The sequence below is a fragment of the Pseudophryne corroboree genome, chromosome 1, assembly GCF_028390025.1.
Source record: "Pseudophryne corroboree isolate aPseCor3 chromosome 1, aPseCor3.hap2, whole genome shotgun sequence".
NCBI lineage: Eukaryota > Metazoa > Chordata > Amphibia > Anura > Myobatrachidae > Pseudophryne > Pseudophryne corroboree.
The window spans coordinates 500,967,682-500,982,158 of record NC_086444.1 but is presented as its reverse complement, the minus strand read 5'-3'; the positions used below and the strand labels follow the sequence as shown (position 1 = coordinate 500,982,158).

Below are 14,477 nucleotides of genomic sequence, written 5' to 3'. Positions count from 1 at the left end.
ATGTGGGACTTGTGGATGGAGCCCTTAATTCGCTTAACAAGGATTCACGGGTGGTCAATCTGTTGAAATCAGAGCACTACATTTTGGCCACCGTGCTCGATCCTAGATTTAAAGCCTACCTTGGATCTCTCTTTCCGGCAGACACAAGTCTGCTGGGGTTGAAAGACCTGCTGGTGACAAAATTGTCAAGTCAAGCGGAACGCGACCTGTCAACATCTCCTCCTTCACATTCTCCCGCAACTGGGGGTGCGAGGAAAAGGCTCAGAATTCCGAGCCCACCCGCTGGCGGTGATGCAGGGCAGTCTGGAGCGACTGCTGATGCTGACATCTGGTCCGGACTGAAGGACCTGACAACGATTACGGACATGTCGTCTACTGTCACTGCATATGATTCTCTCAACATTGATAGAATGGTGGAGGATTATATGAGTGACCACATCCAAGTAGGCACGTCACACAGTCCGTACTTATACTGGCAGGAAAAAGAGGCAATTTGGAGGCCCTTGCACAAACTGGCTTTATTCTACCTAAGTTGCCCTCCCACAAGTGTGTACTCCGAAAGAGTGTTTAGTGCCGCCGCTCACCTTGTCAGCAATCGGCGTACGAGGTTACATCCAGAAAATGTGGAGAAGATGATGTTCATTAAAATGAATTATAATCAATTCCTCCGCGGAGACATTGACCAGCAGCAATTGCCTCCACAAAGTACACAGGGAGCTGAGATGGTGGATTCCAGTGGGGACGAATTGATAATCTGTGAGGAGGGGGATGTACACGGTGATATATCGGAGGGTGATGATGAGGTGGACATCTTGCCTCTGTAGAGCCAGTTTGTGCAAGGAGAGATTAATTGCTTCTTTTTTGGGGGGGGTCCAAACCAACCCGTCATATCAGTCACAGTCGTGTGGCAGACCCTGTCACTGAAATGATGGGTTGGTTAAAGTGTGCATGTCCTGTTTTGTTTATACAACATAAGGGTGGGTGGGAGGGCCCAAGGACAATTCCATCTTGCACCTCTTTTTTCTTTTCTTTTTCTTTGCATCATGTGCTGATTGGGGAGGGTTTTTTGGAAGGGACATCCTGCGTGACACTGCAGTGCCACTCCTAAATGGGCCCGGTGTTTGTGTCGGCCACTAGGGTCGCTAATCTTACTCACACAGTCAGCTACCTCATTGCGCCTCTTTTTTTCTTTGCGTCATGTGCTGTTTGGGGAGGGTTTTTTGGAAGGGCCATCCTGCGTGACACTGCAGTGCCACTCCTAGATGGGCCCGGTGTTTGTGTCGGCCACTAGGGTCGCTAATCTTACTCACACAGCTACCTCATTGCGCCTCTTTTTTTCTTTGCGTCATGTGCTGTTTGGGGAGGGTTTTTTGGAAGGGACATCCTGCGTGACACTGCAGTGCCACTCCTAGATGGGCCCGGTGTTTGTGTCGGCCACTAGGGTCGCTATTCTTACTCACACAGCTACCTCATTGCGCCTCTTTTTTTCTTTGCGTCATGTGCTGTTTGGGGAGGGTTTTTTGGAAAGGCCATCCTGCGTGACACTGCAGTGCCACTCCTAGATGGGCCCGGTGTTTGTGTCGGCCACTAGGGTCGCTAATCTTACTCACACAGCTACCTCATTGCGCCTCTTTTTTTCTTTGCGTCATGTGCTGTTTGGGGAGGGTTTTTTGGAAGGGACATCCTGCGTGACACTGCAGTGCCACTCCTAGATGGGCCCGGTGTTTGTGTCGGCCACTAGGGTCGCTTATCTTACTCACACAGCGACCTCGGTGCAAATTTTAGGACTAAAAATAATATTGTGAGGTGTGAGGTATTCAGAATAGACTGAAAATGAGTGTAAATTATGGTTTTTGAGGTTAATAATACTTTGGGATCAAAATGACCCCCAAATTCTATGATTTAAGCTGTTTTTTAGTGTTTTTTGAAAAAAACACCCGAATCCAAAACACACCCGAATCCGACAAAAAAAATTCGGTGAGGTTTTGCCAAAACGCGTTCGAACCCAAAACACGGCCGCGGAACCGAACCCAAAATCAAAACACAAAACCCGAAAAATTTCAGGCGCTCATCTCTATAAATGATACTCAACCTGTAGTACCAGTTACACTAATCTCAGTTTCAAAGCTGACCACAATAACACAACTGCAGTATCCAGCATCAAGAATTCTTACAGGCACTTGAAGCTGTGTCTGTTTGGTCTTCTCTTTGACAGATCTTCTGAAAGTGTTAAGTAGTTTTTCTTTAGCACATTCGACATGATAGAACGCAGAACATTTTGCTAACCCTGAAACAAAAACAAAACAAAATAGGACAAATAAATTCCCTGTAATACTCCAAAAAAAAAAGAGAAAAAAAGTGCATACAGATCTACAATGATATTAAAATGATATTACATTATCAGCAAGCATTCAAAAGGCAGATCTTCTCTGAGGAACATGGGAGTATTAAAGGAGAGGAATACTGTCATTTTACTGTAAAGCATGATAATAATGTACAATGGGCCTGATTCAGAGGTGGTCGCCATTTACGCAGCTAAGCGATTATCGGATGACTGCGCATGTATCTTAGCTGCATGTGCAGTGATTGAATTGTGAGTAAAGGTGACTACACTTGAAGTGAGGTATTATTAGCAAGTGACTGACAGTCTTGGGTGAGGTACCGGGGAGTGGCAGCAAAAAGAAATACATGTTGTGACCGTTTTCCGGGCATGTACCTGCCTACATCTGCAATCACATACACAGAAAACATGGCGCCACCATCTAAATCACCCACGGTCATTCTGCGCGAACAAACGGTTACTCAAATTATCAAAGGATCTATGACCACAGCTGCGTATTTGTACACAACTGCTTGGATCTGCAATGCCGGAGGTCTGCGTCTCAATACATTACCAGAAGGCTGTAACATTACCATATTTCTGCACGGCAGCTACGTAAAAAATTGCAGTTGTGGTTACATTAGCAACCATATCGGTTTCAGGCACAGTGTGCAGTGTTTTTATTATTTTTTTAATCACAATTAATATCCTTACTTAGGGGGTTATTCAGCTCGCATTGCAATGCGAGCGCAAATTTTGCAATAGGGCCCCCCTGCGCATGCACAGGTCCCATCCTGTGCATGCTCCTGCATTTAATGGCCCGCAGTAATTGCAAACGCCTTTGCCTCTGCCAGACAGAGATGTTTGCAGGGCGGCAACGCTCCACTTTCTAGGCAGAAATGGAGCATTGCGGGCGGCGCTTAGCAAACGGGGGCATGGTGGCACGAACAGGGGACGCGTCATCTGCATTTCTGGGATTGCTGCATGTCGTCACATGCAGCCGCTCCGAACTAAAAATTGGCGGCAGGTCTCCTGCCGTCATGCAGGAGGCTTCCATAATTTCTGTGATCACGCTGTAATGTGGTGCGATCGCAATTACAGCATGATCGCAGTGGGTGGGCTGTGCCTGCGATGGGCGGCCCCCAGCATGTGAAAAAAATGATTGTAAATTCTGATGTTTAGCAGAATTTACAATCCTTACTGAATGAGGTCCTTCATCAGCAATTTATTTTTGCTATAACTACCATTTTAGCCAGTATAATTATTACTGACAGTCCTAGACTCAGTAGAAGTTAAAGCACTGTACTGAGCTAGCCAGCAGTGTTCAGTGCATAGGATTTCCACCAGCAGCCAGGTAAATATTAGATCTGGACATGCATCAATTTCAAGTAAACCAAATCTTTAATGAGCTGAAATAAACATGTCCCAATACTTGTAAGCAAAACACATATTTAACAGTATATCAAGTGTACCGGTGTATTTAAAAACATCAAGACCACTTTGGTCTGGACTGACATTGCTTCAGGCAGTGCCTGCTGGATAATGGTAATGGCAATTTGACCAGTGGTAGTCCAAAATGCCTTTAAAAACATCATAGTACTGTATGTGTAACAACTGCATTTACCCTCCCCCTGCCCCCGCAAAAAAAAACAACAACCAAAACATTCATTATACCCAGCATATAGAAATAAGGTAAATGTGGCATCTTTGGTTATTACTGGTCTCACAACTAGACTCTAAAGGTGGGTACACACTGGCCGATATATCGGCTGTTCTCTTGAACGGCCGATGTATCGCGGGTCCGTCGGCCAGTGTGTACGAGCGATAAGTCTGTGAACTCCGTCGTTCACAGACGTATCGCGTCGGCCCCGCAGCACAGCCGACGGCCAATATATCTACCGATATATTGGCGGGTCGCTGTGTGTGTGCGGACGGTCGGCCGCCCACCCGTACACATGCTGCGGCAGCCGGAGGTGACTGACAGCTGAACACGCCCACCCAGTTCATGATGTCAGTCCCCGACGGATCGGGCAGTGTGTATGCTCAACACACTGCCCGATCCGTCCATAGATATATCTGCCGATCAATTGATTGGCAGATATATCTACCAGTGTGTACCCACCTTTAGATTTGTGTTCTTGTAAAAATATAGAAAACAGACCCTGTTGTTGTGGAATGATCCAGTTTGCCCAAAATAGTTACACAGTGAATATATGGTATCATAGTATCAATTTACAGAGGAGAACATATATTCAAGAAAATGCATATTTATGTAAATCCATAGAGTTTAGATAACATAATGACCTTTTGCTTTACTCATCTTACCATCTTCCTTGCTTTTAAATCTGCTTTGATGAAGAGTGCTCTGTTGCAGATCCAAATCATATTTGAAGTGGTCATTACTTTGTGTGGCCTTATCGGAGATAATGGACACTGCATTTCTTTCATTACCCTGGACTGTGCCTCCCATGGTGCTTAAACACTGACAGTTTGTACAGTGATTTGGGTGAGTGCAAAGTTGGCGGTTCTTAGCACCAATAAAAACACCAACTTCCTCGTCTTCTGAAAATCCATAATTCACAAAGCCTCCTGTAGGTTCACCAGCAGGGAAATCAAGAGATTTTTCAAAATTAAGATTCGTAGGCGGCTGGTCAGAGGCATTTTCCTTTGTGGATACATTCTGTAATTCATTTATCTTTATCACTGGCAGCTGTGACTCATCTTGTAGTTTTACAACTTTACTATCCTTGTGGTCACAAGCATTGTGGTCAACTTGTAAGAAGCAAATTGTATCTTTGGTTTTATCCTCTTCAGAAGTAGCTTCACCACTAACAATAACTTCCAAAGCTGAGAAGTCCAACACCGGCTCATCAGTATAAGCTGACCCATCCGGACTTGATGGAACAAGAAGGAAATTCCCATATCGGGAAGCTGACTTGCTCTCTGATAATACTACTGTAGGTACCTTATCCTTTTCTGTCTCCAGTTCCTCTGCTTTACTATAAGGTGTGCCAGTTAGCGGAGGTGGATTGTGGCTCTCTGAAGGCCACTGGCTCCTCGCCAATGTCCTGAGAAGCGAGGGTGGCATACTGTGATAATTATGCTGTCTGTTGTTCTCTGTGTATGTGACATTACTCCAACTATGTGGCATCGTCTTACATGGGAGATTTGTATGGTCTTTTAGTTTGGCCTTTTCCACTTGCAAAGTGTCCACAGCTGAAATGATTTTTAATGTGTCCACTGTTAATGCAGAAAGGTCCTGTAGGTGCCCTATCTGACTGACCAAAGAAATCATGGAGTCCTTGATGAAAAACACTGTATCATTCATCTCCTTAAGCTGCAATGACATGTCTTCAGTTCTGTGTACAACAGGAAGAAATTCATTTATTAAAAAAGAAAAAGTTATTTTTTTTTTCTATTTAGAAGGACTAGGGCCCCAATATTATAGCCTTTGAATTGTTGGCTCCTGCTCGATTCCAGAGATATAGCCGCTAGATTTAAAGCAAAACTCAGTTATAAAGGCAAAAATAACCTGGTTTTGGCTTAAAATTAACTACTTCTTTAATTCACCAGCAATTCAGAAACTATTACATTTGGGCCTATAATTTTTACTTTTATTGTAGATAATGCTAGTTACAGTACCACAAAGTTAGTCTTATGAAGCTCACTTTAAGAATGTTTATCTTATTATATTACACAGAAAAAAAACAAATGCATTACCGTAGAGTCGTAGCGTGAATTCTTGCACTGTCACTCGAATGGAAATGCTCATTTTTCTCATGAAAATATGTTCTCACGCATTTTTCCTCAAAGTCATGAAGTTTCCTGAGATCATCATCACTGAGATAAAGTTCTAAACATATGCAAATAGTTGAAATCATTATTTTCAGAATATAAGTATTTTTAATATTTTGAGACCTTTGATTCACTTTTGTTTGTATAAATATACACACACACACATGTCCACAGAACTAACAACCTGAGCGGTACATAGATTAAACAGAACTGGGATGAAAGTCAGCATTCAGTGTTCAATATTTATAAAGCAACAAAAGAATGATAAAACAGGAGCAAACTGTTTGAGCACGCTATGTGATTTTACAACATGCCAAAAATGAGTGTTCCACTGCCCCCATAATATGTCACAAGTATATTAGTCTGTGTGCTGTGATAACCAAAAACGAATAAAAACTGGTAAAATTTAACTTCTCCGCTATCGTCGGAAAAGAGAAACTGAAATGTTGGATATGAGTCACCATACACTATCACCCAAACTGTGACTCATTCCGTACAGATGTGTCCTTTTACATCTTTGCTCCGTGCGCTACAAGTCGTGTTACACATAATGCAAGAGTGCCGCGTGACTCGCTATCGAAGCGCATATTATTTAGCATTTTTTTTCTGCAAAAATGTGTCTTAGACGTAAAGTCATGTAATGGGACTAAAAGCTTCTATGGATATGCAGCATGCCTATATTCTGTGTGAAGGAAACAAAAATATGGTTTTGACAACACAAAGAATAACAAACACCCTGGACAGTGACAATATCTTTCTCTCCCAGAAAAATATCTAGCTAGGGTACATATCTGTCCTTTTACATCTTTGCTCCACGCGATACAAGTCACGTTACATATAACGCGTAAGTGCCGTGTGACTGGGTAGTACAGAATGTCTATTTTTGCATTTCTTCAGTGAAAATGCATCTTAGACACAAAGTAATGTAATAGGACGCATAGGCAGCTTCTGCTGATTAAACTGAAATGCAGCATGCCTACATTCTGTGTGTGACTGCGACTGTATTTGTATACAAAATACTATGCTACAGTTTTCATGGAATACACTGTAACGTGGCATTTTGGATGCGGATAGAGCCACAATTACACACAGAATATGCTGCATATAAGTTTAATCAGCAGAAGCTGCTTGTGTGTCCTATTACATTATTTTGCGTATAAGACGCAGTTTTGCATAAAAAACCCACAAAAAAAGACGTGCAGTGCACCGAATCCCGCCACGGCATGATGCGACTTCAAGGGCTGTTTAGCGTGACTGCAGCAAGGATGTAAGAAGACACATCTGTATCTGTTGATTTCATGTAAATTAAGAACTTTTTTTTTTTTTTTAATCATACAAGTAAAGTATGAATCTTAGCCACATGGTGGCACTATCGTTCTATCTACCAAACCAAATCAATATAAAATACATTTCTGGAAGTAGGAGTGCTTAATATTTTTAACCAGTAGAATTCCCAGTGGTACATGAAAAGTGATTCTCTGAATGTCCACATTGTACCATAATGTCAGCAAGGAGCTGAATTTAATTAGGCAGTTTAAAAGGATGAAAAGAAAGCTGAACTGTGGGTATAAGTGTGTTAATCACAGGAAAATACTATTCTTATACAGCTTGCTACAGACAAATCAAGCCATAAAGCCCAGTAGAATACAGCTGGTGATTGAACAAATTAATTTACATTTTTACACTCACTGTTTAAAGTATTATTTCTTGTCCATTAAGCCACTAGTGTCATCGTATGCAATATACAATACAATACAAAATATCAGAGCAGCGCAAACAGAAATCTTCAGCAGGGATTCTTTGAAAAGAAGAAACTTTGGCAATGGTTCTATAATAACATCCTGGTTGGAATATTCATGAATGCAAACTGTATTTCACACTATTTGTTTTCATGCTGTGTATAGACACAGCAGGGACATGCAGTCAGGGGAGGCAGTGCCTCCCCTGTCATTAATGATTAAAGTAATACAAAGAAGATACTTAGGACATATATTCTGTGTCATAAGTATCTCCTTTATATTAATCTACTCCTTATTACTGTTTAAATGGGGTTGGAAGGCACCGACCGTGGTGCCTCCCGTTGTCAATGGGAAAGGAGTGGGAGCGGGGTGCGGGCGGGGCCGAGCCATGGGCAGTAAAAGTCCATTGAAAATACATAGGAAAGCGGCACCATTAGAAGTGCCGCTTTCATACAGGGACGTGCTTTCAACCCATGAAAGTACGCCCCTGTCAGTGAGGCCACAGTGATTGGCCAGCGGAGCCATCACTGGATCCGCTGTCATCACTGTGTGGACGCGACGGAGGTGCGGGCGTCGGTGGTGACGGGATGCGGCGGAGGTGCGGGTGGCGGGATGCGGCGGAGGTGCGGGCGGCGGTGCGCGATAGTATTAGCGGCAGGCAGGTATCCGAGAGCTGCACCAGTTTCAAAAATGGCGCCTCAGCGTCATTTTGTAAATTCAAGATGGCCACCGTGAGCCAATCACGGCTCGCTGCGTCATTGCCCCGCACCCTCCGGCTGACTTATATAAGTCAGCGCGAGGCAACGGCGTCAGTCCGACGGCGGAAGAGCAGTGAAGAGCTCTTGAAGAAAGAAGACGCCGTGGAAGTCCTGGATGGGCGGCGGCTATGCAAAGGAGCTTAACAGCCGCTGCCCACCAGATGAAGATGACGGAGGAAGACGCTGGAAGCCCTGGGAAGGCGGCAGCCACTCAGATGAAGTCGGAGGAAGCCCTGGGAAGGCGGCGGCCATGCAAAAGAGCTTAAAGGCCGCCGCCCCCAGGTGAAGACCCCGACTAATAAAACTTTTTTTTTAAGACGGTGTGGTGTTTTATTTTAATATTTTCTTTACAGGTGGACTGCAGGTGCCAGCGGGCCCTTTATGTCCGGGCATGCTGGCACTTGTGGTTCTCCAGGTGCCAGCATGCTGGGGCAGGCTTACTTGGACCTGTAGGCCACCTGTAAAGAACAATATTAACATACAATGAACCCCGCACCCACTGCCACCAGGGGTGTGGGGCCTAGCACTGGGCTATCAGCCCAGTGCTGGTTGTTGCTCGGGAAGGGGGACCCTATTTTTATTTTTTGGGGTCCCCACTTTCCAAGGAATTCCAGCCCTGGCTGACTAGCTTGGGGGGCTGATTAATGTTATGGCAAGGGGACCCCACACTGAGTGTCTCCCCTGCTATGGCATTATCCCCCCTGGCTGGTTCTGCCTGGTGCTGGTTTTAGTGATGTGTGGGGGACTACTCTTTTTTTTTCTCTCTATGGCAGAGCTGGCCAAACCAGTCCTCGAGATCTACCAACAGTTCACATTTTCCAGATCACCTAGCTGGTGCTCAGGTGTAGTCATTACTAATTAAGATGTACTGCATTCATTCCTAACTGACAATTCTACAGATCTCCAAGAGGCCTGGAAAACATGAACTGTTGGTAGATCTCGAGGACCGGTTTGGCCAGCCCTGCTCTATGGAGTGGCGTGGTTAGCTGCCAGTGCCTTCCCAGCCATCGAACTCACCGCACGTCACTGAGATACAGTATAGCTTTTCATAAGGAGTATTGCTATTTGTCACAAATGCAACATGCTTCAAGTTACTTCGGTTGGGGAGGAGTGACAGGGTAACGTATGAATATATAGAACAGACAGATACATTATTTAAAAGGTCATTTTATAAATCTTTTAAGTCTGCTAGAAGAGAGAGAGAGGGCCGGATGTACTGGCTTACAATACACAAGGAATGAGAGATACTAGATTACAAGATGGCCGGAGCTCCGAGACTCCAGCCAAACTCGTACGTTTTTTGAAAAGCAGCAAAAGTTTACAAGGCAAAACCAACCAGGTTTTGCCTTGTAAACGTTTTGCTGCTTTAAAAAAAAACGTACGAGTATGGCTAGAGGGCCCGATTCACATGTGATCGCTGCTGTGCGTTTTCACACAGCATGGCGATTATTGACAGCGCATGCATATGCACCGAAATGCGCACGCACGTCGACAAACAGCGACAAGCTGGTGTAAAAATTTTGATTGCACAGCTATTCGCAAGCTGACTGACAGGAAGTGAGCGTTTGTGGGTGGCAACTTACCGTTTTCTGGGAGTGTCAGGAAAAACGCAGGCGTGCCCAAGCATTTTCTGGGAGGGTGTGTGACGTCAGCTCCAGCCCCGATCAGCCTGTTTCTTTTCACACTGTAGGAGTAAGTCCTGAGCTGCGCACAGACTGCACACACTGGAAAAACCATTCGATGGTGAGTGAGTTGCGAACGGATTTGCAGCTGTCCGCTGACTGGGGGACATTTTCTCACTGTGTACACATGCTATCGCACACTTGCACGGGGCGAATTTACACTCCCCTTTGGGCGGCGACAATCTGATCGCAGGACAACAAAATTAGCAGCACAGCGATCAGGTCTGAATTAGGCCCAGAGTCTCGGAGCTCCAGCTGTCTCGCAAGCCATTACATACAGCCCTGATTCTGCAAAATGTCTCACTCATACAGTACCTATCCAGGAAAGGGGTTGGGTACAGAATGCCGGCAGTCAGGACGACCCCTTCACCCCGACTGCTATAATCCCAACAGGTGAATGCAGCTAACCTTTCCCTCCCCCTAACCCTCCCTTCCCACGGCCTAACCCTCCCTGGCATACTTACGTCTGGGATTACAGCTGTCAGGACTCTGGCATCGGCATTCGGTGCCAGTCTCCTGACCGACGGGATCCCGTAAATTGGGATACAAATTCCATCTTTAGAAAAGGTCATTATGTTGCTATTTAATAAGCAGACATTCACAAAGCTGACAGCAGGTCAACATTAAGGATGTCATCATAATTACAATGTCGACATTATTAATGTTGAAACCTGCAAAATTTCAAATTGTCACAATGTAAACATTTTCCATAAGAGTTGGGGTCAGAATTAGGATTAGGGCTGCGTTAGCAGGGGTGCAGCCACTGCCATTGCACAGGAAGAAATGCCCTGGGGGAGTTAACAGCCGTACGCACCCTCCGCTGCAACCCGTGATCTGCTGTTGGGAGAGACATTATATCGCCTCCCACAGAGCCGCGGAATCTGTTCTGCCATTTGGAGCGTCCTAGAGATGCCGGCGCTCGGGAGGCAGGGGCAGTACAGGTGGCATCTTAGTGGGGCTGGCCATTAGGATTAGGAACAGAATGACGAAATAACCCAGAATGTCAACATTCTAACAATATTAACATTACGTTCAATTTCGTCCATGTCAACATAATTAATATCGGACATATATTCAAACCCCGACATTTCCTATTTTATTCAAACTACATGACTAAAACAAAGGATAAAAGTTTACTCTACTGTGCATGCACATGTCTCCGGGGAAATGGCGTGGAGGCCATTTTCCTATCATATTTCTTTTACTGTGCATGCATAATTGGCGGGAAAATAGCCACCGCGCTATTTTCCAGGTGATCCGTGCAGCGCTGGAGCTGCCAATGCAGGACTCCGGAGAGAAATGGGTGCAGGGTGTACCCGTTCTAAATACGACACTAACTAGAGTATTTATGAAAGTTTTTTTTTTTTTTACTGAAATGAAAAACTGAAATTGAATATAATAGTATCTATAAGTATAAGTATAGAATATAAGTATAATATACTTACTCAATCCTACGTCCCCTTCATCCTGGTCACCCTCGCTGTGAGATTTATGATGGCATAAACGGTTTATTAGCAGATACACATGGCTCAGCAAGATTAGTGGAGGAGGTAACCAAGGCTTGTCATGGTACATTATGATGTATCTGTAGCGGTTATACTGCCAGACTTTGTGAGTAATAGTTCTCATTTTCCTATATATAAAACTAAATTGAAAGGAAGAGAATAAATATGAAAACAAAAAACATATTATTTTAAAATAAGAAACATTTTGTTTTTTTGTAATTCTCAAGATCAAAAATTGTGCTTCATTTTAGGCCTGCAATATTCCTTGATGTGTCTTTTATTAAATAATCTGCACCAGTAAATTTGTATTCCTCATTAACTGGTACACTGTATGTTCTTAGTAAGATTCGGTTTTGAGAACCGAGTAAAACCGAGTAAAACCGAATCCGCTCATCACTACTAATGACTAGTTCACAAATAGACTGTATACCCTGTGGAAATGGGTAATGACGCATGAAACCTAGCTGCATTTGTTCGCTGTGCAGCGATGAGGCAAAAAAAGGCACGCGTGGCGTACTATTACAACGAACGATGTAGTTTTACACAGGGTCTAGCGATGCAGCCGCAGAGTGATTGACATGAAGTGGGCGTTTCTGGGTGTCAACTGACCGTTTTCAGGGAGTGTCCGTAAAAAACGCAGGCATGCCAGGAAAAACGCAGGCGTGGCTGGGCGAACGCATGGCGTGTTTGTGACGTCAAATGAGGGACTGAATAGTCTGAAGTGATCGCAAGTGCTGAGTAGGTTTTGAGCTACTCTGAAACTACACAAAGAAAATTTGTAGCCTCTCTGCGATCCTTTCGTTCACACTTCTGCTAAGCTAAAATACACTCCCAGTGGGTGGCGGCATAGCGTTTGAATGGCTGCTAAAAACTGCTAGCGAGCTATCAACTCGGAATGACCACCCTAATGCTTTAGTGATGCGGTTTAACGCATTTTCCATGCACTTTTCATGTACTGTGCATTTATCTATACCATTCATTGTACTAGTAGTGCAAGTTTACACATGAGAAATAGGTTGTGTTTTGTTTAAAAATCAACAATTTAAATTTTAGAACACAACAGTGAGAATCAACTTGTTACAGACTAATCATTCTATTTCTTTTCTTTTATGCAATCAGTTTTTGTTGAGATTAGCAATAAAAGGAACATACAGAGGCATGGGCAGAAAACACAACATAGCATTATGAACAGTAGCTACAGAAGCTAGAAGCTGCTAAACCTAATGATACACAATGTAAAACAAACATACATATAGTTGTTCCAAAGCATATTGCCAAATGGAGCATATGAAAAAGAAAAAGAATAATGAACAAATAGGAGTAGAAAGAAAGCAATAGGACAGGGACAACAAGAAAAAAAAAGGGGGGGGGGGGGAGAGAAAGGAAGGAAAAGGGGGTGTATGGGTCACCACATTCTTCAAGGCACAGAATTAGAGGGAGGTGTGATATGAGCAGCATATTCAAGGGTCTCCTTAAATCGCAGCCAATCATACCAGATGGAAGTGAAATCAGATATTGACAGTTTAGCAGAGGATGTGAGATCCCCCATAGCCATGTAGTGGTCTATGCCCTGGAACCATAGAGAGTTTGGGGTCATAACAGGGGATCTCCAGTAACACGGGATAGTCGCTTTTCCCGCATTTAGAAGATGTTGAAGTAGAGATCTTTTAAACTGAGAAAGTGGCATATCCATGAGGCTAAGAAGCCTAAACTCAGGTGTATCCGGATGTGGGATACGTGTAACTGCTGTGGACAGTTTATGAACTGCCTGCCAAAAATCAGCCAGAACTGGACACCGCCACCTAATTTGAAATGGAGTACCCAGTTCCCAGTCACATCACCATCAGAGAGCCGAAAGGTTAGGAAACATCTAGTTAATATGAACGGGATACTGATATCATCCTGATAAAATATGATATTGTGTTTCCGTACTGGAATATGAGGTGAGGAGGAACTTGCAAAATATTTGGGACCATTGTTCTTCCATCAGCTCTCCCGTCAACTCCTTATTTTATTCTGAGACATTAAAGAGCAACGCAGGGGTCAAGCTTGCTAGGCAATGCTTGATAGGCAAAGCTGGTACAGCTTAGAAACTAGATGCTTAGGTGGAAATTACGACAGGCAGACGTATTCAAGCACAGTAGGGATTCCAATCAGTGGTGCGAGTAAGCAGCAAGTAAAAATGCAATGCTTCAGCTGAAGATAAACCTAAAATAAGCGAGGCCAAGCGCCTGGCAAAAATCTGCGAAGGATCATAGACCACTCAAGTCAATTAAGTGTGCTAAACATACGACTCCAACCGAAGACCAAGTAGACATGGAGGCTGGGGTTAGCAGCACACAAATGCATTAATAGCAGACAGATTTAAATAAACTTAAAATCTTTTGAGATGCATTTATTTTTACTAAAAATAAGACTAAAAATGTAATACTGGTGTCAATGCCAGTAGTATTGTATGCCACATAAAGAGAGAATAAACAAAGTGATTAACTTACTAAGAATCATGGGGGTAGATGTATTAAGTCTGGAGAAGTGATAAAGCAGTGATAAGTGCAAGGTGATAACGCACCAGCCAACCAACTCCTAACTGTCATTTTTCAAATCCGTAATGATTGGCTGGTGTGTTACCACCTTGCACTTATCACTGGTTTATCACTTCCTTATCCCTTCTCCAGGTT

At 43.8% G+C, this 14,477-nt stretch overlaps 1 protein-coding gene across 2 annotated transcripts in view; it reads right to left on the bottom strand.

Moving 5' to 3' along the window:
* Nucleotides 1-14,477, bottom strand: part of TRPM6 (transient receptor potential cation channel subfamily M member 6) — a 527,875-nt gene that overhangs the window by 133,680 nt on the left and 379,718 nt on the right. For both annotated transcript variants that reach the window (XM_063913863.1, XM_063913865.1), the window contains exons 24-27: nucleotides 11,740-11,939; nucleotides 6,041-6,173; nucleotides 4,646-5,679; nucleotides 2,175-2,287 (exon numbers count right to left, since the gene is read on the bottom strand). In XM_063913863.1, coding sequence (XP_063769933.1) covers nucleotides 2,175-2,287; nucleotides 4,646-5,679; nucleotides 6,041-6,173; nucleotides 11,740-11,939 — 1,480 coding nt within the window. The remainder of the gene's footprint in view (nucleotides 1-2,174; nucleotides 2,288-4,645; nucleotides 5,680-6,040; nucleotides 6,174-11,739; nucleotides 11,940-14,477) is intronic.